The sequence below is a fragment of the Talpa occidentalis genome, unplaced genomic scaffold (genome assembly GCF_014898055.3).
Source record: "Talpa occidentalis isolate TD23 unplaced genomic scaffold, MPIMG_talOcc4v2.1 talOcc4.8, whole genome shotgun sequence".
NCBI lineage: Eukaryota > Metazoa > Chordata > Mammalia > Eulipotyphla > Talpidae > Talpa > Talpa occidentalis.
In genome coordinates this window covers 10,691,233-10,716,724 of record NW_023605194.1, presented here as the reverse complement: position 1 = coordinate 10,716,724, position 25,492 = coordinate 10,691,233, and the positions used below count along the sequence as shown (strand labels likewise).

Below are 25,492 nucleotides of genomic sequence, written 5' to 3'. Positions count from 1 at the left end.
TCCGCATAATTTTCTTAAAAACAAGGTGCTTGGAAATGCCTTACCTTTGTGTCAGATCCTAAGATCTATACACTCTTATTGAAGCCACGAGGAAGATTTATGGGTGGAGTTTTGAGGACAGCAGATGTTTTACTTGTGGCCCTCATTAAGACAGATTTCTAAAGCTTGTCCACTGCCACTTGACCCCACCAAATTCTACAACCCAAAGGCCCATTTTTCTGTATCCTCAAAAGATTCCTCGGGTAATCCCTCAAAGAGTAAAAAAGTTGCTTGGATGAACTGTCTTTCTTAAACCAGACTATGTGGATAGGAGATAGTTTTGCACACTCATGAGCATCTTGTAGATCAAGTTCCTGGACTGCCCTTCTATGGGATCATTGATATTCATTTGTTTATTCATCAACTCCCAAGCAACCAACATACACAGGCCCTGTGCTACGGTCCTGGAGACAAAATGCATCTGAAATGCTGGTTTAGTTAGGTCTACTGAGTGAAGGCAGGAAATAATCCTAAAAGTGCATATGCTACATGGTACATTGGTAGCTCCAGACAGAAGTAAACAGAAGATATGCCTTGCAATCAAGCAAAAAACATAACTCTTGGATAGTACCATGGGTGAGTCCAGCCCCATCACTAAGCATGAACTCCAGCAAGTGAGGGAGTTTCCTGGTGTGTTCAGCCAGTGCCCAGAGTCACCCCGTTCCATATGGGTTTGAGGGAGTCCTGACAGCATGGCCTAATTCATCTTGTTTGGGGGCAGCTCCTCAAAGCCGTGGTACTTAGCTCAACGTACCATGTTCTGGGAGAAACAGCATGGAAACGTGACATGTATAACTTTGTAAGAGAGAACCTGATGGCATGAGGAATGCACGTTAGCTTTAAAAGCTTTAGGAAATGTAGGGCCTCTCTGGTGGCACAGGGGGTTAAGCGTCAGCACTATGAAGCAGTCTGCAGCTACTGCAGTGCAAGTTCAATCCCTGGCCAGGGAGGTGACCCACATGGCACAGCAGACCTCCCCTGTCTTGCCCGCTGCTCCCCTCAGCAGTGCATTTCAGTGGATTTGCCTGTTCTGCTCCCCACTGTCTCTGGTGAATCCTCTCACCTAACCCCCACCCCGCACCTCTTGTATGCATAAAATGAATAAATCTTTAAAAAAAAGTTTTAGGAAATTTAAAGCTTCAACTGAGATATGGATTCACCAAAAGAAGTAAAATGGATCTAAGCAAAACTGGCTGTTTCCGATTTTCATACCAGCTTTTGCTACAACTTCATTCATTTGGTAAACGCTTGAGAGCACATAAGCAGGGACATAAGCTAAGGTACCGCTGACTTTACTGGTATCTGTGAATTGGGAAGAAAAAAAATAAAAAGGGGGCTATTCTATTTCATTGACAAAACACTTCCATTCCTAGAAGAGTTGAGACCCATCAGCATGGAGGGAGGGGAAAGTGAAAAGAAATGAATGCAGGACCTCCCCGGTGGCGCAGCGGTTGAGCGCTGGGGTTGCGAAGCTGCCCGCGGCCTCTGCGGCGCCTGTTCGAGCCCCGGCTGCTCTCTGGCCACCGGAGGAGGGTCCCACATGACGCGCAGACCTCTCCTGCCGCCCGCTGCTCCCCTCAGCAGTGTACTTCAGTCCTTCTGCCTGCTCTGCTCCCCGTTCTGGCTCTGGTGAATTCTCTCACCCTCCCGCGCTTCTGACTGTACCCAGTGCATGTATAAACAAAACAAACAAACAAATAAAAAAAAAAAATGCCTCTATTGGAAAAAAAAAAAAAAGAAATGAATGCAACTCATCTGAAGGTTCCAAAAGAAAAAAGCAAATGGTGTGCCCAAATTTTTTTTTTTTTTATAGAGGCATGTTTATTTATTTATTTGTTTGTTTGTTTGTTTGTTCTGTTTACACATGCACTGGGTACAGTCAGAAGCGCGGGAGGGCGAGAGAATTCACCAGAGCCAGAGCGGGGAGCAGAACAGGCAGAAGGACCGAAGTACACTGCTGAGGGAGCAGCGGGCGGCAGGAGAGGTCTGCGCGCCATGTGGGACCCTCCTCTGGTGGCCGGGGAGCAGCCGGGGATCAAACCGGCGCGCAGAGGCTGAGGGAAGCTTCGCAACCCAGCGCTCAACCGCTGCGCCACCGGGGAGGCCCTGTGTGCCCAAATTTCCTCAAGGTTCACATATCAAAAAACTTGTATGTACAGGGGCCTCCCCGGTGGCGCAGCGGTTGAGCGCTGGGTTGCGAAGCTGCCTGCAGCCTCTGCGGCGCCGGTTCGATTCCCGGCTGCTCCCCGGCCACCAGAGGAGGGTCCCACATGGTGCGCAGACCTCTCCTGCCACCCGCTGCTCCCCTCAGCAGTGTACTTCGGTCCTTCTGCCTGTTCTGCTCCCCGCTCTGGCTCTGGTGAATTCTCTCACCCTCCCGCGCTTCTGACTGTACCCAGTGCATGTATAAACAAAACAAATGAACAAACAAATAAATAAATAAATAAAACATGCCTCTATTAAAAAAAAAAAAAAAAAAAAAAAAACTTGTATGTACAGACTGGATAAGACATGGACAATTATTCACTTTAGAACATCAGTTATCATGGGAGATTTTTTAAACAAAAAATACATTCCCAGGATGCGCTTAACAGAGGATTCAGTCTAGAGAAGCTTGATTACCATACAATCACGGCGCTGTGTAAAAGAGGCTCGTAAGGGACCATGAAGGGAGAGGCCAGCAGCAGAAGATTGTTTATCCAGAACAGGGCCTAGCAGCACCGCTCCCCACCCCACACCCAGGATGTGATTTCAATCAAAAACAAAATAAACCCCAAATGGTCAGGCTAAACTCTTTGTCAGGCCACAGTTCCCTCCCTCAGAATCCCCCTCCTGGGGTCTGACCTGCCCCTTCAGGGCCTGTCCTGGTTTACCAGTTCAAAGTGGTTTCTCTACAGTGTTAGCTCTCATCCAGATCCGGAAGGCAACTTTCGCCCCAAGGGGGACTTCCAGCCCAGTCTGGAGACAACTGGGGAGGGGGTGCTGCCGTCTTCCAGTGGGATTCTGCTAGACATCCCACAGGACAACCCCACAACAGAGAAGCAGCCTGTGTAAAAGGTCAACAGTGCCCAGGCTGGGACCATGAGCTGCTGGAGGCCAAATCCTCCTCCTCCTGCTGGAACCTTGGGCAAGGCCCACTGAGCTCTGACCATCTTCAGACGTGAGTTATTATTTCCTTGGAGGGAAAACTTGCAGATTTGTGCAATCGGACTCTGCCAGCCCCTGAATTGATGGGATAAGCCGCTGCTGCAAGGGTTCGGCTCAGGGACACAGGCCAGTGTTAAGATGCTCTCTGGGAACGCATGTGGTGGCAACAGGCATTCAGAGTGCTGGGAGGAGGCTGGCCAAAGGCCTCAAAAAGAGCTTCTGAAAGCTGTAAAGTAACTCATACCAATTGGTGCAAATTCACCAAATCATGAGCACTCTGGGGCTCAGATGGAATGGCAACAGTATAATTTAGCTCCTTTTTACTTGCTTGTCCGAACCTGTTTGAATAATCTAAATAATTCCACATCCTCTTAACATTCCTCCTTAACAACCTGTCTCAGAGAAAACAGGCTCAATTTTCTTTTAAATCCCCAAGCCCAGTTCAGTGATCTCTGCAGTGGCCAGGGACCACACTCACACCAGTCCTTTAGCTAAACTCACTTATTTTTTTCTTTCCAAAATCATAACTCCATTTCTTTGAGAGTTGAGATGATTTTTCTTGTCTTGTTCCATTCCCAGTGCTTGCCCTGCCGTCTTCCAACCCCTTCCAAACAAACTGACTTTAGAACATGATGAATAATCAGGTTTTTAGAAAAACTATTTGCATTACCAAGGCAAGACTCTAGACTGCTTTCATTTCCTGCCTAAAGAGGGTGAGAGGTAACCGCCAACTCTTTCAACCTGCAGCTGTAACAAAATAGGAATAATCCCCAAACATTTCGCTTCCTCATTTTCATTCATGGAGAACGTCTGAAAGGAAAACCCCCACACATTTATAGTAACAGATAAATCCACTATTTCCCTGGCCACCTTCACCACCAATCCCCCCAAAGATGACTCCAAAGTTCTTTCGTCTCACGTGTAAATTCTATAGAGTGCTACAAACAACAGACAAAATAAACCAAACAAATCAAAACTACACTCAATCTTGGGGTGGGGAGGGTTGGAGGGGGGACAGCAGCCTGAAAAAAACCGCCATTGTTTCAAAGGTTAATAACCAGCCTTTCTTCCCTGCTCTGCGCGCTAGTACTATATCATGGGAAAAAAATAAAACAAACACAACAAAAACTTGGGACTTCATTTCATCTCAAAAGAGAAATTAAAAGTTGAAGTAAAATGCCTTGCACGCTAATGCAAGAGGCTTCCGTCACCAGCAGCCAGCAGGTCACATCTGGAGCACCCTCAGGGTCTCCGACATCTGCGAGGAAGCCAGGAATTTCATGTCTGCACCGCCGGGGCGCCGCGTGCAGCGCCTGTGTTACCTTAAGCCAGGGTTTCTTTTCTTCTGTGTGATTGTGCCGAGCAGGGAACTCCACTGGGCTGCAAACTCAGAACACCGCAAAGAGGCGAGTGCAAGCTCAGACCTCAGCCCCAAGCCTGGGGTGCACTGCCCGGTGGGGGTTACATAAGCAGACTGCTCTCTGCAGCTAGTGAGACTTGCATCTCTCTCCAGACACACACCGGAAAAAAGAGCCGAGGAGGGCAGGCGTCCCGGAGCCTCCCTCTCCTAGCGCAGTTACTAGTTCAACACACCAGCCACCACTATGGGCCAGTCCATGTTTCCAAAAAGGGGGGGGGAGGCTTTCTTTTTTTAAGGCGAGGAAAGTACCATTTCTTTCCCTTTGCTCTCAGTTGTCTGCGTCGTAAATCTGACAGTAATGGCCCTGGGGGCAGAGCCTTGCCTTGAAAACAGATTCCGATGCCTTTGAAGTTTCTTTCTGGGGTTTGAGTTGATGGAAAGGTGTAAAACTGAGCACAGCCATTGAGCTGCTGGGAACTTCATCTCCCAAGACATTACTTTGGAGGCAGATATTATGGAATCCTTTATGTAAGTATAATCAAACTGAGTACAGCTTGACTTTGACATCCATTAGCTAGTCAGAAATTTCATATTTTAGAATTTTCACTTATTGCTTTTTTTGGATGGACATAGGGTAAAAAAAATGACTATCTACCAAGCTTCCTTGACTCACAATTTTTTTGGTACAGTTCATATTGTGCTATTCAATTTACAGCAAAAAATTATTAGATCCCTACTTATTCCAGGCACTTTCCATACATTTTTCTCATTGTCCACTAAACCATCCTGCAGCAATCCCAGATCAACCAGCAACAGAAGGCGAAGCCACAGGCTCTTCATGCATGTGAACAGGGAGAAAGAGCCAGAAACCCACAGCGGCAGCACACCTTTTCACAGCCTCCTTCCTTAGGAGCAGGGCACAGTTCTGTTACAGCTCTGGTTAGTTTTAACAGGGCTAAAGAGATCAAGGGGAAATGTTCATGGAGATTATCTGCCCATAAAGATCAGCTAATAAAAAGAGCCGTGTGTGTGTGTGTGTGTGTGTGTGTGTGTGTGTGTGTGTGTGTGTGTGTGTGTGAAATCTCTAAACTGGCTTGGAAACAATCCCAAACATGGTTAAAGCAATGTAAAATTTCTTAGCAACAAAGCTGTGCTTCTAAAATGCAAAGGAAGCTACTAGATTGCACATTATAATAATTACAGGGGTGAACTAAATTCTTAGTGCATTTTTCTTCTGAGGGATCAGAAGCTTCCACAGATGTGTCTTTGTCACACCGTGCAGGGCTGATCTCTCCAAGTATGATCTGTAGTTTCCCACCCCCACCAGAACCAGCCAGAGGATGGGGGCATGTTAATATGCAGATTACCAGGCCCAGCCTGCTCTCCCACACTCACACTCAGAATCTCTAGGTGAGACCTGCACATCCATACTTTACACATATCCAGGCAATTTCCACTCGTGGTGGTTTGAGGACTCTAACCATGAGCTACAAAATGTTGGCAGTTAGGGACTGTACCTTTTTTACCTCTGTAATCCTACAGTTTGCCTTGTGTTGGGGACCTCAGCAGACAGTCCAAGGTCAGGTGTGCAGGAGGTCTTCCTCACAGAGGAAAGAGGGAAGCAACTGGACCTGCAGACCCAGCCCAGGTATGAGAGTACTGGATTTGGAGCTGCTTCCCAGCCTTACCCTCTTCCTACCCTCCTATGTTTGGGGTATCACTTCCTCTTTTAGATTTTATGTAAGCACCTCTATGTCCTCCAGGGTGGGGAGGAAGACGGTGGTTCACCTTCAAATTTATCACGCAAATTTCCTAATTTGTGAGTCTTCAAATAAAAGGGCTAAAAATTAGCACCACCTGAGAGTCAAGAGGTACAAGAGCTGCTGGCAGGACAGCCTGTGCGAGCAATAAGACGCCCCTCCCCCCACCACCACCACCACCTGCCTCCCCTATGTTCACAGGGCCAAGACTGGAGGAAAGGAAGGGAAGAGAAAACATCCCAGGGTGAGCACAGTGACGTGTTGGAGGGGATGGAAATTCTAACCTCAGATTATGATGAGGGTTGTACAACTCTGCAAATTTACTAAGGATCATCTAACAAGGGTGAACTGTAAGGTGTGCAAATAAAGGTGTTACCAATCAAAGGCAGAGCTGGCTAAAATCTGTAACCAAGGAATAAGGGCTATTCTTAAGAAGCTGATAGAGGAGATTTTTACAGTCCTTAAAAGATTAAGAGATAGCCTCATCATCATCCTAAACACTGACGGAGGTCCTGTCTCAGCATATATGCAGGCATCATACTGAAAGATGAAACAGAATAGCACACATTCTCCAGGACTTTATACTTACACAGATCATACTTACACAGACAAGTATGATAGACATTAATAGGCAGGAGAAAGGCTTGTGGATATTTATTTCACATGTGCGTGAAAGCAATCAGCATTTAGTGGGGTGGTGAGGAATTTATGTCCAAAGTGTATGCGAAATTTTTAAAGGCTTTGGCTCAAGGTCATGGTAAAAATTCATAATGGGAAAAATACTCATTCATCCACACATCTTTATGTAGCAGCTGCTGGATGCTTGATCAAAAGTTACAGAAAATACTTGCTGAAACAATGGTAGATTGAATGTATGGGCATAAATGCATGTAAATATCTAAAATGAAGTGATATAAGACCTCCTTAAACCAAAGCATCAACATGATGGTTAAGCTGTGCATCTGAAATTATCACCCAGAACTGTATCACAGATTACATAGACAAGGGTGAGCCTTAGTCAGTCTAACAGGGAGTTCTGAGCTCAAAACAGTGGCCTTTTATATACTTTATTTCTGAAATAGATGGAAGAAAACTATCTTGAAGCCCTGGCTGACAGGCACTGTCCTGGATGACTCACTTGCATGTGATTTAAGCCATGAAGAGGTTAAGTATCATCCACACTTTGCAGCTGCTGATGCTGAAGCTCAGTGTAAGCAATTTGCTAACCTTTCCTCAGGTCTAAGCTCAGCACATGGAACCAACCTGGGTGTCTGATGCTGTCCATTCTTTCTGCGAACCACTCCCTTCTCCCTCCCACTTCAAGTTCTAAAATTCCAGATTCCATCTATGTTTCCAAGATACCCGCAGCTTGGAGTTTTGTTGCAGGGCCATTAAAATAGGTGGTCTATACACAGTTTTCTGCTGCAAGGCCCCTCCAAAGTGTCATTTTTGGGAGGAATTATCACACAAGTGCATTTCCTTAGGCTGGAGGGGGGCCAGCCCTCCCCGCCACTCTTCCTGACTAGCTGGCTCTATGCATGTCCATCTGCTGGCATTGGCAGAGCATCCCCCACAAGGTGGGAAGCTTTGAGGTCCAGGAAGCAAGCAAGTTCAGGTGGAAAAAAATAAGGAGGAAGCCTGTTCCTGGCAGGACCAAGTAGCAAGCAGCACTGCTGCGCCTGGGCTCAAGGGTATCAAATGCTCCCTTTCCCCTGGGCAGTCGTCATCTCCCGGCTCTGGTGGAACATTTCACATTCTTACCAGGGGGAGCTGTGTCCAGAAAAGAAGTCGTCCTGGTGATCTCTAAATGGGCCAGTTTTTCAAAGTGTCTCCTCAAGTCACACATGCACAGTGAGAGGCTAATGGACAAGAGGACAGTAACACAAGGACAAACTGGAGCAAAGGCAAGGGGTGACCAGAATTTTCCAACAGAAATGACCTTTCAGAGGAGAATGAGTCCAATGAGCCTGGCAAAAAAACAGTCTACCTAATAATTAAAAGAAAATAATGCTAGTCTGTAACGGAAAATACATACTTTAACTTTAAAAGTTTATAACTTGACTACCTACAAAAATGATTTGAACATGCAGACCGAAGAAATACACTGCTGAGGGGAGCAGCGGGTGCGACAGGAGAGGTCTGCGGCACCATGTGGGACCCTCACCGTCAGCCGGGAATCGAACCAGCGCTGCAGAGGCTGTGGGCAGCTTCGCAGCCCAGCGCTCAACTGCTGCACCACCAGGGAGGCCCTCTATTAATTTTAGAAATACATGCTTTATCTAAGAACAAGTCCTAAGTATCATACTTTATTCTGTGGCCCCCAACGTTGAGCCACCAGCATGTCGTGCTCAGCACTACTCAGGGATTTCTCTGGAAGTTAAAGGCCATCTTGAGGTACAGTTGTCACAGTCCACCCCCAGCCCCACTTCACCAGCAATAAGCTAAATCCTCTGAAGTTAACATTGAAAAACAAAACATCTCTTAAATTCCAGAACCAAATTCTTTTCAAAATGTCATTTCCGGAGAAGGAAGGCCTTCCATTTGTACCGACAGGAAATGTGGCGAGTTTTTCATAAATATTGAATCTTTACTGCATGTGAGCACAGTCTCCTGTTACCCTGGCAACACATTGCCTCTGTCATTAATGTAGAAGCGAGTGGATAATTTTGGGAGAATCAGATAGCTTCTTCAAGTCATTTACTGTGCGATGTGTTTATGTCCCTACTGGGCCAATTCCCAGTGGGTTAATGATGGAGGGGACAAAATACGAGCACCAGATACTCTTCACAAATAAGATGTGGTAGCCAAACACATCATAAACTATACAGTGAGTGTTATTTAATTGAGGCAACACTGGTTGACAACACTGCATAGGACTCAGAGATAAATGGATGGTAGCGCACCCATCACCAAGGCACTGAAGGTCCCATACAATGAATTTAAACTTGAGTTTGCTTTCCCACATTGGAAAGCTTTTACATTAATCGAGACATGCTCTTGATTGTGGATACGGTTCTGTGTGGGGCCAAGCAAAGGAGCAGAAGTTTGAGTGCTCCAAAGAGAAAGAGCCTGTCACGGGCTCCTGCCTTAAGACATTTATTGACTTGAGCCTCCATTCTTGTACTGTTCTAGCTAATAAGGTCAACTTATTGAAGAGAAGAGAGGGAGGGAACTAAATAAGCCTGGATTTTGCATGTATTTTTCTCTCTTCCTCCCAATCCTGCAGTCCTGTGCGGTAGAGATAATATCCTCATTTTATAGATAAGGAAATTCAGCGTAATGGGACTCCAGCTGTCCCTAACTTGTACCTCTGCATAGATACATACATCTATGTCTATACTTAAAGTGAGATATAATCCAAACTATAAAAGTCATGCTTTTAAAGTGTATAATTCAGTGGGTTCTAGTATATATTCACACAGGTGTACAACTATTACCACTATTTAATTCTAGAACATTTGCATCACCCCCAAAATGAACCCCATATCTGTGAGGAGTCATTCTCCCCTTTTTCCAGCCCCTGTTTTCTGTCCCCATGGATTTGCCTACTTCAGACGTTTCACATACATGAGGCTGTGTCACATGTGGCCTTCAGTGCCTACCCTCTTTCATGTAGCATGATCTTTTCAAGGTTGGTCCATGTGGTACTATGTGTCAGCATTTTATTCCTTTATGTGGCTGAATAATATGCCATTGTACAGTTACACTTCATTTTCCTTAACTCATATTTAAGATGAGGCCATGTCTACAGTTTACTGGGGGGATAAGAGGACAGTAGCAAGAGTAAATTGTTAAGCTGAGTTTTAAATTAGGACAGGTGATGGGTGTCAAGGCCTTAGCCCGGCCCAATAGAGCTTCTTGACTGTCCACTGGACTTGGAGAAGCCCAGACTGGAGCTCCATCAAGAAAATGTGCTCCTTGCCTGAGACCACGTCCCCTGTCCCCACACCCTCCCAGGGCCAGGCCATGCACCCCCGGAGCATACTGCTGACGGCAGCAGTGACAGTGCGAAGCCTGACTGCACAGAGTGACAGCGGGCTCTCGGGCAGCTCACTCATGTCCCTCCAGGGCCATCTTACAGCTGAGAAGCAGTAAATCAAACTAACAGCAAACAGTAATTGTTCTGAAAATAGGTATAACATGGCCATGAATGAGATAAACTTTCACCATTTCACCAGGAATAGTAAATTTTTGTCGTAGAGCAAGTTATTTTGGGACACAAATTGTTTTCTGCAGTGATTACTGCCAGGTGGATCCTGCAAGGAGGTGGGGGGAAAGAGAAGGGGAATAGGGTAGAGAGGAGGAGGGAGGGAGAAGAGAGGGTGGAGCCAGGAGGGAGAGCAGAGGGAGAGAGTCTTTCTTCTGAGAACTGAGAAATATGACTCCTAATCGTGACTGTTACTAACCAGCCCCTGAACATCTGGTGCTCAGCAGCCTCATCTGTAAATGCAGGTTGGTAGTGAGTGTGCTGACCACTTTACAGGCCTGTTGTGAGAATCCAATATTTATGAGTCTCTTGCAAATGTTGCAAATATCATGAAGAAGCAGGATTTTGTGGAGGTTCACTGTCTTCTGAGACAAAGATCATCTCAACCAATACTACTTAGATGACTTAATCGTCTTTCCTGCCCTGATCCTCAAAAATATTTGGGTCCACAAGTAAGTGGAAGAAAATAAGAATTCCGCTGAGCACAGCGGGAATGAGAAGAATGCAATTTGTTTTCTGCAAACACAGGGTTATTATTCTTGTTCTGCACGTATATGATGAAATCAGTAAAACAAAAAAAGGGGGGGTTGGCATTTCAGTCTATCTTTTGCAAATTATATCTTCAATGGTGATCAAACATTACATGTCACGCTGGTGCCCTGGGATAACCTGGCATCCTGGGGGATAACAGATTAGCCCTGAACAAACCTACTCACTGTTTCTGGCCCTAACAACCAAGCACATTAAAGTGCCTATACCAAAAGGAAAGAAGGGACAGGGGCCTCCAATCACATGAATTCACTTCCCAGGAATGGGATAAACATTTGTCCCTGGGCTTATAGAAAAAGGCAGTTTTAGTCAAAAAGTAAAACAAAACAAAGCCCTTGTTTTTGATCCCTCAGAGTATCAAGGCCTGAAGGATTTGGCTGCTTCATGTTGTCATCCCATTTTCTACACTGCAGGAGTCCAGCAGAAGGGGTCTAAGCTCTGTCTTTCATGCTCCTTCTCCAAGTGAGTGGATAAAGCTAGCAGTCACCCGGGGAAGGTATGAGGGGAGAAGCAGTACTGGAGGGGGAGGAGGCACTGGGGCAGGAGGCAGCACTGGGGGGCGGGGGAAGGGTGGCATAGGAGGGTCTCTCTCACATGCCAAGCCATCACAGCTTCCTGTCTAAACATCAGGGGCACAGGAAGTACCTGGCACAGGAAGTACCAGGCCACAGAAAGGCAGGTGCCACCAGTCTTTCTGGAAAGACTAGCACCCAGGATGGGAGGATTGATTTTCTGGGTGTGGTAACATGAGGAAGAAGGGAAAAGGATCACCTCTGAGACCCAAGTAGGAAAAGCAAAGTTCCACCTGACTCGTCTGGGTAAGAACACAGACCTAGAACTTTCCTTGGTCCCTGTGAGAGGAGCACAGGGGAGGAAAACTCCAGCATGCAATCAGGCAGGTGGCTGCTCTGGGCAGGGTTTCTGCAGAGGGAGCCCACGGATGAGAGCACTGGCCCACGGATGAGAGCACTGGACTTGGAAGCCAGCAGTGTCGAGTAAACATGGAGGCCCTGGGGAGCAGGGATTGTGCAAGAGAACAGAGACTAAGAGCAGTCAAGCTCACCCTTAGTCAGCTGGTGGAACAGCCCAAGATTGGGTGTGGGGGGGGGTGGGAGGTCACTGAACAAACATTTTTCCTTTCCACGCAAAACCTTAGTTTTCAGTAGAATTTTTGCCCTTTTTTTTTTTAATGCTGCCTCATTTTAGAGTTATTTTGTAGCTATTATCTTTCTTTGTAAAGTTGGCAGGTACCCAGAAAAAGGTGCCTGTTCTAGGAGAGGAAGTTTCTGGAGTGGGACACTGCCCACAACCGTGCACCACTGGGAGCAAAGACACACCAAAGTGACACTCCCAGTGTCCACTGACATCTGTGTCCTCCCTCTGAAGTCTAGGTAACTTCTGGCTACCATGAGGATGAGCAGGGGAGGCAAGGCTTACGAAGGGAGCACAGGCGGAGGGAAGTTGCTTGAGAAAAGAGTTAGATGGGAGGTAGAGATGAGACAGATGCAAATTAGAGTCACTCACACTAATTTGCTTCTGGACTTTGTAATGAGGAGGCAGGTTGTAAACATTTTCAGAACTCTCCTGAATTTACAGATTCATTAGCATAAGCTTTTAAAGAAGTGTTATTTGTAGCAAGATCTAAAAAAAAAAAAAAAAAAAAAGAGAATCTTATTGTCAAAAACAAAACCCCAAGCAAACTAATGAGAAATAAATTGAGTGTATGCTATATGCAGAGTGTTACAAGCAAGTTTCTAGAAAGTCTCTCCAGAAAAAGAACTGCTGGCTCTGATCCCTGAGAATGACAGAGCTCAGCTCCTCAGCTGAGACTCCAGGGTACAGAGGTCCAAAGGTTTTTGTTGTTTTAAGCCACTGCTACTACAGCAGACAAGGTGGACTAATATATTTCTATACCCTTTGGATAAAATCAATCAGAAAAAACAACAAGGATCACAGAATGGATTGAAAAAATATGGCATAGCCACGGGAAGGAATATTATTTGGCCTTGAAAAAGAAGGAAATTCTGCCACACGCTACAACATGAATAAACCTTGATAACTGAAACACAGCAGTAATAAACATATCAAATACTGCACGGTCCACTTATATAAGATGCCTAGTGTCATCACCTTCATAGAGACAGAAAGTAAAATGGTTGTTGCCAGGGGCTGAGAGACAGGAATGGGAGTTATTATTGAATGAGAACAGAGTCTCAATTTTACAAGATGGAAAAGAGTTACAGAGATGGATGGATGGATCATAGCACAGCATCAGGAATATGTACTTAACGCCACTAAATTGCCTGCCTGATGTCTGTATAGGCTGCATTTCATTTATTTAAAAAAGATTAAGATGATTCATTTTGTTATATGGATTTTACCCCAATAACAAAATTAAAAAAAAAAGGACTATAGTATTCACACCTTCACGATCATGCTTCACCAACAATGGGATCAGAGGATAAAGGGCTGAGGGTGGAGGACAGAGAGTTTTTTGTTGGTGACGAAGCCAGATTGACTCACGAGCCGTCACAGGGCCGTGTACTAACCACGCAGGACACTTCCTTCCACCACACGCCCAGCTGAGGACGGGATGTCCAAGGGTGGATCTTAAATCTATGGCAGAATCCAGAGTGACTACTCCCGGAAGTCCCAGCGCTGAAGACACAGTGGGGAAAGTATCCAAGCTTGCACAGTGCCTCACTGCAACCCGAGGCCAATCTGGGGAGAAGCAGCAGCCCCAGCAAACCCTGAAACACTCGGGGCTCCAGGAAGCAACCAGAGCAAGCAGATATTTCCTCAAAATGGTATGTTCTTGAATCTAGTTTTATTCTCCATATTCCTTCCTACCGCTGTTGAACTCAATCTGAAAGTAATCAACAAACCCCTTGCCCCCGCCCTTTTGCTTCCCCAACTGTTTTTGGGGAACATAGTTCCATATGCGCATGGAGGAGACAGCTGTTTCTATCTGTGCCTTCTGGAACATGGCTGCCTCCAATCCAGGGGCGGTGTCAGAATCTTCCCGCCTCATCCCACAGCAGAGCATCTGGAAAATCACTGTGGTTCTGGAGGGAAAGTTCCTGACTTTTCATTCCCAACTCAGTCGGTTGATTTGAGTCCTGAACAGCACATCAAACTTAGGAACCCCAAAGGAAAGGCTATTGATTTCTCTGGGCTTCAGGGCAGGATGAGGGATAAGTCAGGGGCAGGTGGGGACAGGGGCATATGCGCCACCACACCCCGAGTCTCGGGCCCTGACTGTTGGGCTTCAGGTGGGGCCCCGTGCTCATACCTTACTCTGGCCAGTGCCTCCTGTTTTCTGCTTAGAGCCCTGCAGTTGCTTCTTCACTGGCCCCTCTGTCTCCACCCCCATCCCTTTCTATCCTGCTTAAAAAATGTTCAAGGTGCTTATCATGTAAGACCATCTTAAAGTGAACAATTCCATGTCACTTAGAGCACTCACAATGCTCTGCATCTAGCCCCCCTCTCTAGTTCCAAACATTTCATCACCGTAGTTGGGTTCCAAAAAGCAGTTACTCCCCAGCCCCCACCCCTAAAACCCCTGGCAACTACCAATCTGTTTTATGTCTCTAGGGATTTGCCTATTCCGAATATTTCATCTAAATGGAGTCAGACAGTATGTGGCTTTCATTTCTGGCATCTTTCACGTGTTCTCATGTGTTCATCCATGCTGTAGCATGTGCCAGAACATTCTTTAAGTCTGAATACTACTCCCCTGTCTGTGTGGATACTTTGCTTAGCCCTCCACAGGAGGACAGGGGCTGCTGTGGGCCTGGGCATGCTTGTGCTGAGGCTCCTGTCCATTCTGTGCACGACGACCAGCCCCTTCAGTGATGCCCCAGCTACGGTCACTTCAACGCCTGCCACCACTCTTAGGACAAAGCCCTAAGTCCTACATGTGCCTTCTGAGGTCCTCATGTTCTGATCCCTCCCCAAGTTTCCAGCATCATCTCTCACACCTACACTCCTGTATGACTGACATTTTGTTCCTTGCATGTCTGTGCTTTTCTTGTCTCTGAGCTACTGCACAGGCTGTTCCCTCCTTCTGAAACGCCCTTCCCTTGGGTAAGAGGCAAACTGCATTGACAACCCTCACTTCCTTATCCTCCAAGAGCAATAAATTCACCCCGTGTAGCACAGAGCCAGCACAGGCCCCTCTGTGTTTCACAGAGCCTGCTTTGGGATCATGGAGGCCCACATTGGGCCTTGCTGTGAAACCCCACACAGGCAGCCAAGACTCCTTGGGGCCTCTGGGGTTTATATCCTGGGTTTCTGAAATGCAGCTGCTGGAGGTTTGAACGTGGCTCTGTGCATTTGGACCCTGCATCTGTCAAAGCGATGGGACAGGCTGCAGGGCCAGTGAGCCGCCTTCACAGCCCTGGCACCCTGACTCACCCTGCTCAGCACACATCCTCCACCCAGCAGGGTGGATGCTGTGAGGCAATCGCTACTTTTTCAATGGAGCTGGCCAACACCCCACATGCCTGTGAGAAGTGGGGCAGCAGTGGCCTGAACTCTGGCCCCAAAATTCCGCCTCTAACACAAGAGGAGCTGGGCTCCGCCCCGAGGCAGGAGCTGGTGGGGCCTCTGCTAAGAAAGCAGGAACCAGCTCTCAGGTTGAGGAGTCACACCTGAACTTCACAGGCTTCAGCTCAACCGGGCCACAGGGTGTCTCAGTCACACAGGATGTGGTTTTCTGAGGGTGGGGAAGTCTACACCTTCACCTTTCAGTTACTCTTTCTGAGCTTCAATTGTGAGCCTCTGCTCCTCGAGTCTGAGCACTCCCACATGTACACACGTACACAGGGGCACAAAAATGCACACTCATGTGCACACACCATTGTTTGTGCATTCCCACACCCACACACAAGAGTGCCGCAAGGCAGGTGTGCACACACATGTACACAAGTGCCTCCAACACCCTTTGCTTCCTCTTTTCTGACTTCTGAAAATACAGTCTATTATAAGGGGGTTGCAATTGTATGGGGAATATAAAAATAAAATTAAAAAAATATATATGTATAATCTATTATAACCCTTCTTTCTACATAATTCCTAGTAACCCCTTGTCATTCTTTTTTCCCCTCAAGTTCTCCATCAAACCAATTCTCATGTAAACATTTGGTAGAAACTGCTCGTAAAGACAAGTTAATTCTCCCAGAGATTTGTCATCTGCAACTACTTTCCTCCACAGATGAGAAAAAGAGGGGAAAAATGGACAGAGACGCTTGTGTGTTTCTGAAGGCCTCTGAGGAAAATGATGTGGTTCTGAGGGAGCCCGTCTGCCACTCACCTCCAGGACTTTCCCTGTGATAAACTGGTGACAGGCTTCACACTTCACGCCAAAGAGCCCCTGGTAGTCCTTTTCACAATACGGAGCACCATCCCTGCAAGACAGAAGAGAGTTCAGCTCCCCGGAGTCGCAGAGCAGTGGAGAAGACATCCACACCACGTTTCTCTGAGCCCCTTTCCACAGAACCAATCTAGAAGGTATTTCTCTCCGCCTCAGGACTCACAAGTTTGGATATTTGGTGAAATGTGATCAAAAGCCACGAAACTAAGCGATCTGTCTCACAGAATAACAGCCCAATTGCCAGGTGATTACAATCACAGATACCCTGTTTGTCTCAGACATGACTAGAGAAACCCTGGAATTGCTCTTGATACCAGCCCAGATGTGGCCTCAGTGTTTACCTTCCTGTGAGGAGGCCCAAGTCCTCCTTCCCTTACATACCAGCTCCTGGAGCTCACAGAACCTGGCAGCAGCAATGAGACACCATCACCTCAGCCCTCGGAGGCCTGGGGCCTGGAAACTTCCATTTACCTCAGTTTCTACGTGTGTCATTCCAAGGAGAAATTAAAAAGAACAACTCTTGACATGACACCCAGCTACCTGCTGTGCCACAGCCTGCAGGGTTAGTTTGAGCCAGGCATTTCTCTCATTTACCTTTGCATTTGTATCAGAATCAGCTGGAGTTTTCTCCTTTCAAATACAGATGTTGTAGCTTTATCCTCCTCCCACAGAGTTAGATTTCTAGGGGGCGGTCCAAGCTCCTTTTCTGTTTCACTATATGTCTAAATTGTTTAATTTTCTTTGAATAGGGGATATACTCACCTGGTTGGGGACCATTTTTTAAAGCACAAAATGGTATACAGGGGAAATTTTCCCTCATTTCACTGGACCCTGTATGCTTTTTCTACCCTCCTTAACTCTAAAAGTAGTTTCACCACTTCACTGTAACCGCCACCCAGGCCAGCACAGGACTCCAACCTCAGCTGCCATGCCAGCCATGTCAGTGTTCCTAACAGATTCATGCCCAGACCTTCTGTGGGGTCTTAGTAAGGCTAAGTAAGGCTAGTTCCAAATGGGAACAAAAAATAGTGAAAGTGCAATTACTAAATGCATAATGGGTGACATTATGTTAGCTGAGTTCATGGTTAAATGAGGCGATGATCTGTATCAAGTGAGTGAAGCCATCCAGTAACCTTCTTTCACTTTCTGACTGATTTCAATTAGCATAATCACCTCAAGATTCATCCACCTTGTCCAGAAAGGCACTATTTCACCTTTGGAAATTAGCTGAGTAGTATAAATAAACGAAGAAAACACAGTGCTAAAACACAGCAAAAATAATTCCTAGACTCTGAGGAATACAGTGGTTATCAGAGCGGCTGGGGGGAGGGGTTGGGGAGAGGAGGGAGTGGTGTGTGGGGAAGGGAGGGAATGGTCAGGAGAGGGTGGGGCCTGCACCCTGGAGCTTTGGTTGTGGCTTAGTGAAGCGCATGCACATTGGTAGGATGAAGTTGTGCTCTCAGAACTATGTAGCTAGATACATGACCAGCAAATGAATACAATGTGAGGGACAAAATAAATTAGGTAATGATTAGCATTTCATTATGAAGGCAAACTATGGCCAAAGTAGAAGAATAAAATTCTTTTCAGAAATGTCCAAGCCCAAAGTTTCTAAGGACAGTGGGATGTGAATGTCTTCCATTATGCCTGAGGGAAGGGGTGAGCTTGTTTTCAGGGCCCCCCTCCCAGAACCGTCCCTGGCCCAGTCTTACTTGCTGATGTACTCCCCGGTGAGGACCTTCCCGCAGGCCTTGCATTTAAAGCACCCCAAGTGCCACTGCTTCTCCAGCGCCAGCAGGGCCTGCCCGTTCTTGATGTCCCTTCCGCAGCCAGCACAGTCTGGAAAGAGCAGTAAGTGGCTGTTACCACACATTTTTTGGGTGTGTTTTGTTTTGCTAAATGCAAACAACAGACCCACACTGAACCCCCATGTGCACCCATCACATACTCAGTAAATATTAAGCACCATTTCATCCCACTTTCTCTCCTGGCACAAAATCTTCCCCAGCAGATGCGCAGGCCCCATCCCTGCACAGCATGGAAACTTCACGGGCCTCTGTGGGTCCAAGGGGATGGATGTCCTTCATCTGTTTATTTCCCTGGGGTTTATCTAAATATCCTCTGAGCTCCAATTGGCCCAGAGAACATTTAATTATAGTGTCTTGGCTGTGAGTTTAAGAAAGCTCTCATGGGCCTTTCATTAATTGAAGGCACACGTGAGTAGCTAAGCACCTCATGCCGGATGCTTCGCTTCACACGGTGTGTGTAGTTGCTGGAAGGCTGCCCATAAATCCCATTTTTTGTAAACAGGACTCTACTTCCTTATCAACCTAAACCAGACTTTCTAGGATTTATGATCATCAACTATGTGATTCTTAATTCCTTAGTTTTAAATTCTACTTGGCAGGTTCCCTATGAAGCAGATAAAGGAGTGAGTATTCCTTTACGGTAAAGAGTGTGGGCCTAGGATGAGGCAGCCAGGTCCTGAGGACTGGCTCGCCTCCTGGTTAGGTGGCCACATGACCCAAGCTGGTTCCACTCCTTTCCAAGTCTTTTTTTTTAAAGATTTATTTATTTATGCATATAAGAGGTGGGGTACAGGCCAGAGGTGTGGGGGGTGAGAGGATTCACCAGAGACATAGTGGGAAGCAGAACAGGCAGATCCACTGAAATGCACTGCTGAGGGGAGCAGCAGGAGAGACAGGAGAGGTCTGCTGCACCATGTGGGCTGCTCCCTGACCAGCTGGGGATCCGCTGCAGAGGCTGTGGATAGCTTCATAGTGCGGTGCTTAACCCCTTGCGCTACCAGGGAAGCCCCTTTCCAAGTTTTGGTTTCCTATGGAAGCAGGGGCGCTGTCAGCGCATGTCCCAAGCCTCCAATGTGGATTCAATGAAGTAACGGGTTTAACACAGTAGTTGACAGGCAGGAAGTGGCTCTATAAACATCTGCTATTGTAAGTGCCTATAACTGCCATCATTATTCTGATTATTCAAAATTTCATTGTTAGGGAAGTTAAGTATTTTTAAGAGATGTCAGAAGAGTGTAAATTGGTACAAACTTTTTAGAAAGCAACTTAAACATCTGCAGACATTGTAAATGAATGTGTTGAAGGAAAGGAAAGCGCACATCTGGCCGGTGAGCTGTGATGCCCTTAAGGGATCACACAGAGCACCCCCGGAACGAAGCAATGTCCAGGTGAGGCTACTCAATGGCCATTTTAGAACAGGACAGAGACAAGGTCACTGGGTATACAAAATGTTTAAGCACCCCCTCTTCTGAGCACATCCACAACTGCTGCTCCTTTGCTAATGATGCTTCCCACCCACCTTGAATTTACTCTCCTCCTAGAAAAGCTTATTAAGAGACCCAACCACCTACTGTTCCTGCTTCTTGACAAAACCCAATCCAGAACTGCCCCCACTCCCTCAGGAGATCCCTAATAATACCCAGGACCAGCAAGCACAAATCCTATCAAAGTTCCTCCAGCTGCCTTCCAGAGAAGGCCCACATTCCCTGGAGGGAATGGTGGTGGGTTGTGGGGGTAGGAACACTTGCAGGGAGGAGAGGAAGGGGGAGGGGCTCAGGGGAGAGGCTACAGATGTGTTTCTGGTCCTCTAAGGTTGCTAGGTATTAGACTGCCTTTAGATGCAGTAATTTCACATCTAAGATTTTACCTTTCAAATAAATTTGCACAAGTACATGTGCACAAATGAGGGTTCCCTGAAGAATATATGTGCATTCCCCACAGTACTTTTGTGATGACAAAACAGAAAATAACCTGTATGCGCATTCACATGGCACTAGTTACATCAATTATAGTGTAGTTAATAATGGAAAACTATGTGCTGTTAAAATGAGTTAAACAGATTTGTGTACTGACATGGAAAAAAAAATCCAAAATAAAGTGAAAAAGCAAGCTGTAGAGTGGTGTGCATAGCACAAGTTCATTCATAGAAAAATAGTAAAGAAATGGGTGTGTGTGTGTTTGCACACATGCTTGTTTATGAATTGGGCATTTCTTGAAAAGAAATTTTAAACTCTTAGGGCAATTTCATCTATGAAGGATCACTTTTACTTTTTACTTCACATCCTGTTATTTGAATTATCTTTTTTTTTACCATGAGAATGTAAATGAACTTTAAAATATATGATATATGTATATTTCAGCTTATAATTTCTTTGAGTATTGTCCATTATAAACTGAGTATGTATTTTATGCTCTCAAGCAACACACAGATTTTTTTTTTTTAATATCCCAGTATCTCACATCTGGTAGTTTATTATAAAGATAAAAGTGGAAGCCCATGATAATTGTTTATAAACACAATTTTTAAAGGTCAGGAGAACAGTATGCATTTATGATGAATTGATGGTTTTTTAATACAAGTTGAACTGAGAATTTTCTTCATTTTTTAAGCTACATTATGCCCACTGGGTGGCAGTAAAGATCTTAAATAGGGAGATGCTGGGTGAATTTTTTAAGCAGTAAATAAACTCGACTGATGGCTTTTCAGTCCCACACTGAAGACAGTTGAGTGAGGAGAGGTTGGCTGAGCCACTCAGGGTCTCCCTCTGAAGAGCAGTGAGGTCTGGGAAAACAGAAGTTGGCACTGGCTTTGGCACAAGAAGTTTTGAGCAAGTTACTCCCTCTGAACTGTAATCTCCTCCAATGAGGACAATAATCCCTGCAGAAGGAGAGATAACCTGCCTTGTGAAGACCTTTGTGTAACACTCTGGAGGCTGGGTCCATTTAGGTGCTCAATATGGCTCCCCTTCCACTTTTTGGGGTGCAGCTGGCACTAGAAAACAGGTTTCTTGACTCTAAGTCATGCTCTCTTCACAAGCAGGTCAGTGCTCAGCTATCCCAGAGTTCTGAAAGAAACCTAGACACAATTTGAGAGTACTAACGACCACCCTAGTTATCCTGCACTGAGGGCTTTCTAAGAACAGGCACCAGGTGAGGGCTTCTCAGATGTGGGAGGCATTTATTCATCACAGGCACTTAGTCAAAGTGTCTTGTGGTCTGGAAGCCCTCTGACCTCACAGATGGTGTCCTGGATCTCTTAGGCCCACCAGGCCCTGCAGTGTCCCATGAAATACATACTGCAACTAATTCTGGTAATTTTATGTAGAGAAGATTCTCTAAAGCCAGCCAGCTGGGAAAGTTGGGCTGGGAGAAGAGGCTGGGCTGAGTCTCCAGCATCCCAAACCTTAGGACATAGAGTCAGCAAATCAATAAAGACCACCACCTGAAACGCTGGATATTCCATCCACAGAGGCTGCCCATTCATTCATCTGGACAAAATCTTATTCTCCACTCAAGCCTGACATCATGCTGGGGAAAGTGGAAAAGATGCAGAGACAGAAAGATTTGTGCTGGATTATTCACTCCTGCATGTTCATTCCAACTGAGCTCTTTTACAAAGAACAAAATGTCCTACTCTCTAGCTTCATGTTTTTCAGCTGTTGAGCAAATTGTTTCCACACCACTGAAGCAGCTGCTGATAAATATAGAAAGCTGGTGATTGGCACTGGAATTATTCAGTCAGAAATAGGTGAATATGCAGCAACATCAAGGAAATCAAACTGTTTCTAGCAACTCGCCAGTATTCTACCATGAAAAACAGTGACTGAATGCAAAAAGAAAACAAGCACCACCGTAATCACTTCACTCCAAGACTTTCATTCTTGGGAACAGGGAGTCAAGAGAAAAGCAGAAATCTGACTACTTAACATCCAAGTTAAACTAACATCCAAGGACACACCTGGTTCCATAGCTACATCATTCTGTTAAAAGGCAATAAATATCCTTGACAATAGGGACCCCATCTGTCTCCTTTAATATGTGTATTGGGGGAGGGGAGGGGGCCAGAGACACCTGGGTTTCCAAAGTATTTAAGTTGAAGAAGGTGCCAAATGGCTCTTCAGAAGGAAATCAGTATTCCCAAGGTAAGACAGATGTCCTGACTTAGGCAGTACTGAAGGTGCTGTCAGCCTGGATACCTACCTTCTCCTGGAGAACTATTTCAACCTTTTTTACAGTTTCCCATTTGGGAAGAATAAGGGCCAAAAAGATGCCTTTCTCTGTGAAGTCTGAGGATATGGAGCTATAGAAAAGAGAACTATGTGGTAACTCAATTCCTGTTCCTCTCACCCTTCTGGGGTCAACACAGTTCAGCCATGCCTGGAATCCATTAGCAAAGATGGAAACTGCCATTCAGAGCAGCTACTCATCTAAGATCCAAACTTTCTGAATATGGAAGTGGACTTTTTCTACAGTTTTGGAATTTTGGTTATAAAAACAATGGTGATAAGTATTCCATATCCCAAAGGAAGTGGCTAGGACTACCTTTAAAGGACTTACCAAAAGATAGCAGAATCTACCTGATGACTATCCACCCCCGTTGCTTACCTACCTCTTGTGAACATAATAAGGAATGTTCTGGGGATACAACCCCTCCTACTCTAGCAGAAGAGAGTAAAGCCATCTGCATAGACTTGAAGTCTGGGAAACATCGCTGCAAAATCTGCTGCCTGCAGGTAAAGCCAATCTTTTTACCCCTACTGATGACCTGATAAAGATTTAAATATTGGGTAACCAATTCTATTCCATTGGTTGTGTGTCTGTTCTTATTCCCATACCATACTGTTTTGATTACTATAGCTTTTTGTAGAGTTAAACGTGTGGGAGTGCAAAATCCTCATTTGTCTTTTGTCAAGATTGCAACAACATGGATGGAACTGGAGGGGATTATGCTCAGTGAAATAAATCAGAAGGAGAAGTCAAATACTGGATAATCTCATTCATTTGTGGAATATGAAGAAACCAAACAAAGTAACCAAAAAACCAAACCAAAACAAACCCTGCAGAATTGAGATTCCTAGATGGGGAGGGTGGGGCTAGGGGAGGGGCCCAGTGGACTGTGGTATAGGAGTATGGGTGCTTTGGTTGTGGGTGTCATGTGGTAACATACGTCTGAAGAGGTGTGAACCTGTTCCCTAAATCATACAGTGTTGTAAACCAATGTTACCACCAAAAAAAAAAAAAAAAACAAAACAAAAAAACACACACAAAAATCAAACCGTAAACTAAACACCAACCTGTTAGTGAATACACACATACATACAAACAACATAGGAGCACCCAGCCTCTGTATCTCATTGGTACATCCTATACATACAAGGCATCAACAAATCCATAGGTTTAAATATCTTAGAATGAGAAGCCCTCTCTTAACCCTCTCTTAACTACATAAACTGAACTCAAACTTGTGATGGGTGTAACAGCTCTAACACAGTGAAATCTGTTAAACTACTTCTCAGGTTCAAGTCCTCCCTTTGCTGATCTAATAAACCCTTTGTCTAAACTATCACTGAGATGTTATTTCCAGTGAACGCTCAGACATTTGAGAAGGTATAGAGGAAGGTCAGGCAGGAGTTGTCCAAGCAATGGGGCGTGGTGGTCCCTCCCCTCAGTGGGGAGAGGGATGAGAGGACCCTGCCTCCCCCTCCCATGTCCATGTTTACTCAGAGGGACACTCAGACCCTAGTGCAGGTGTGGGATCCAAGAGAAGTTTGCTGTTAGAGTCCTTGGGACAAACTGACTCAAAGGCTCAGAAGTATTTATGCACACAGAGTCTGGAGCCTCCTGAATTTGGAAGAGCTGGAAGGCAGGAGGCTGCTGGGGCGCCCCCTGCTGGCAGATGGAGAAGACAGGTTGGGTGTGGCATGCGCTTCCACAGTGTGGCTCACTGGGGGTGCACTTAAGTCTGTGACTGGTACACACACCCAAGCATCCTGGATGAACTCATCTGAAGCCTATGGAGGGGGAGGGTGGGGGGCCCCCACTAGCAAGAGGCTATGAGGAGACCAGGAGGGAGCAGGACCTGAGTTTGGGGGTGGAGGGGATCAGGGGGAGGGAGTTATTGCAACATGTTAGCCAGAAATTGCACGTTTTTTCAAGCTTCCTTTGTGAAGGATCTCAAGATACACCCCATAAAAAATTGCCTCCAGCCAGTGTTAGCTGAAAGGGAAGCATGATGATACCAGAGTTAACACCTCAACCCTCTACTCCAGCCCCATCCCTGCTGCCCAGGCCCCAAAGAAGCCACAAGCAGGACAGAAACAAGGTAAAGAGGGAGAAGAGGCTGTGCCCCCTTTCTCACACCAGGCTCCAATCCAGGTTGGGCCTGAGCTGGAAACGGGGTGCAGTCCTGAAATGGATGTGAGAATAGTTTTAACTGGACTGGACTTTTCAGAACTAGAAGTGGCTGGAAAGCTTTGGGATCTGCCTACGGTATTGTTAAGGCTAGGAAAGGGAGCTGTGACAGAAGATAATAGAAGTAGCAACAGGAAAAAAATAAGACTCTTCATGCTTTGCTCCATGTGTGGTTAGTCTCTCCTAGAAGCTCACTGATGACTAACTTCAGAGATAAGGACTTCGCAGGTAAAGAGACCTGGAGTACAAGTCCAGCTCTGACTACGGATGAGGGATCTTGGATGAGCCAGGACACTCCTGGACTTGCCTTTTTCATCCATAAAAAGTTAGATTAAGAACAACTACCTCCTGGGGCTTCTGTGAGGACGGGAGAGAACAGGCATAAAAACCAAACAGCGTCAGGTACATGGTGAACATGCAATGTCTGTCCTCATAATAAAGCAGCAACTATTGAATTATTGCAGTAATGACTGTACTATTGCAAAATCTCACAAAATCCTACATTTTATCTTTCCCTTAACAGTCAAGGCCCACTGTCCCCCCTAAAAAGCATTTTAGCTTTTCTGGTACCATCATCATCATCTTAACATTTTTATTAATGTTGTTATTATAGGGCTTTAAACTTTTGAAAGCTCTTGTGTGTCTGTTACCCTGGTCCAACCATAGAACTCCCGCTAACCTGGAAGAGATTATCCGCCTTTCAAAGAGCACAGACCATTTGTGGCGAATGTTTTATTTGACACATAGGAAACCAAAGCCCGGGTAAGGGCTTTGCAGGAGGCTACACAGCTGCAATGTCAAACAAAGAAAGGAGTGTGGATCTTCTATTCTCAAACG

At 45.8% G+C, this 25,492-nt stretch overlaps 1 protein-coding gene across 5 annotated transcripts in view; it reads right to left on the bottom strand.

The window, feature by feature from the left end:
• The window catches only part of ABLIM1 (actin binding LIM protein 1), a 260,188-nt gene that overhangs the window by 74,565 nt on the left and 160,131 nt on the right, over nt 1-25,492 (bottom strand). For all 5 annotated transcript variants that reach the window (XM_054690023.1, XM_037495686.2, XM_037495687.2 and 2 more), the window contains exons 5-6: nt 18,149-18,275; nt 16,377-16,470 (exon numbers count right to left, since the gene is read on the bottom strand). In XM_054690023.1, coding sequence (XP_054545998.1) covers nt 16,377-16,470; nt 18,149-18,275 — 221 coding nt within the window. The remainder of the gene's footprint in view (nt 1-16,376; nt 16,471-18,148; nt 18,276-25,492) is intronic.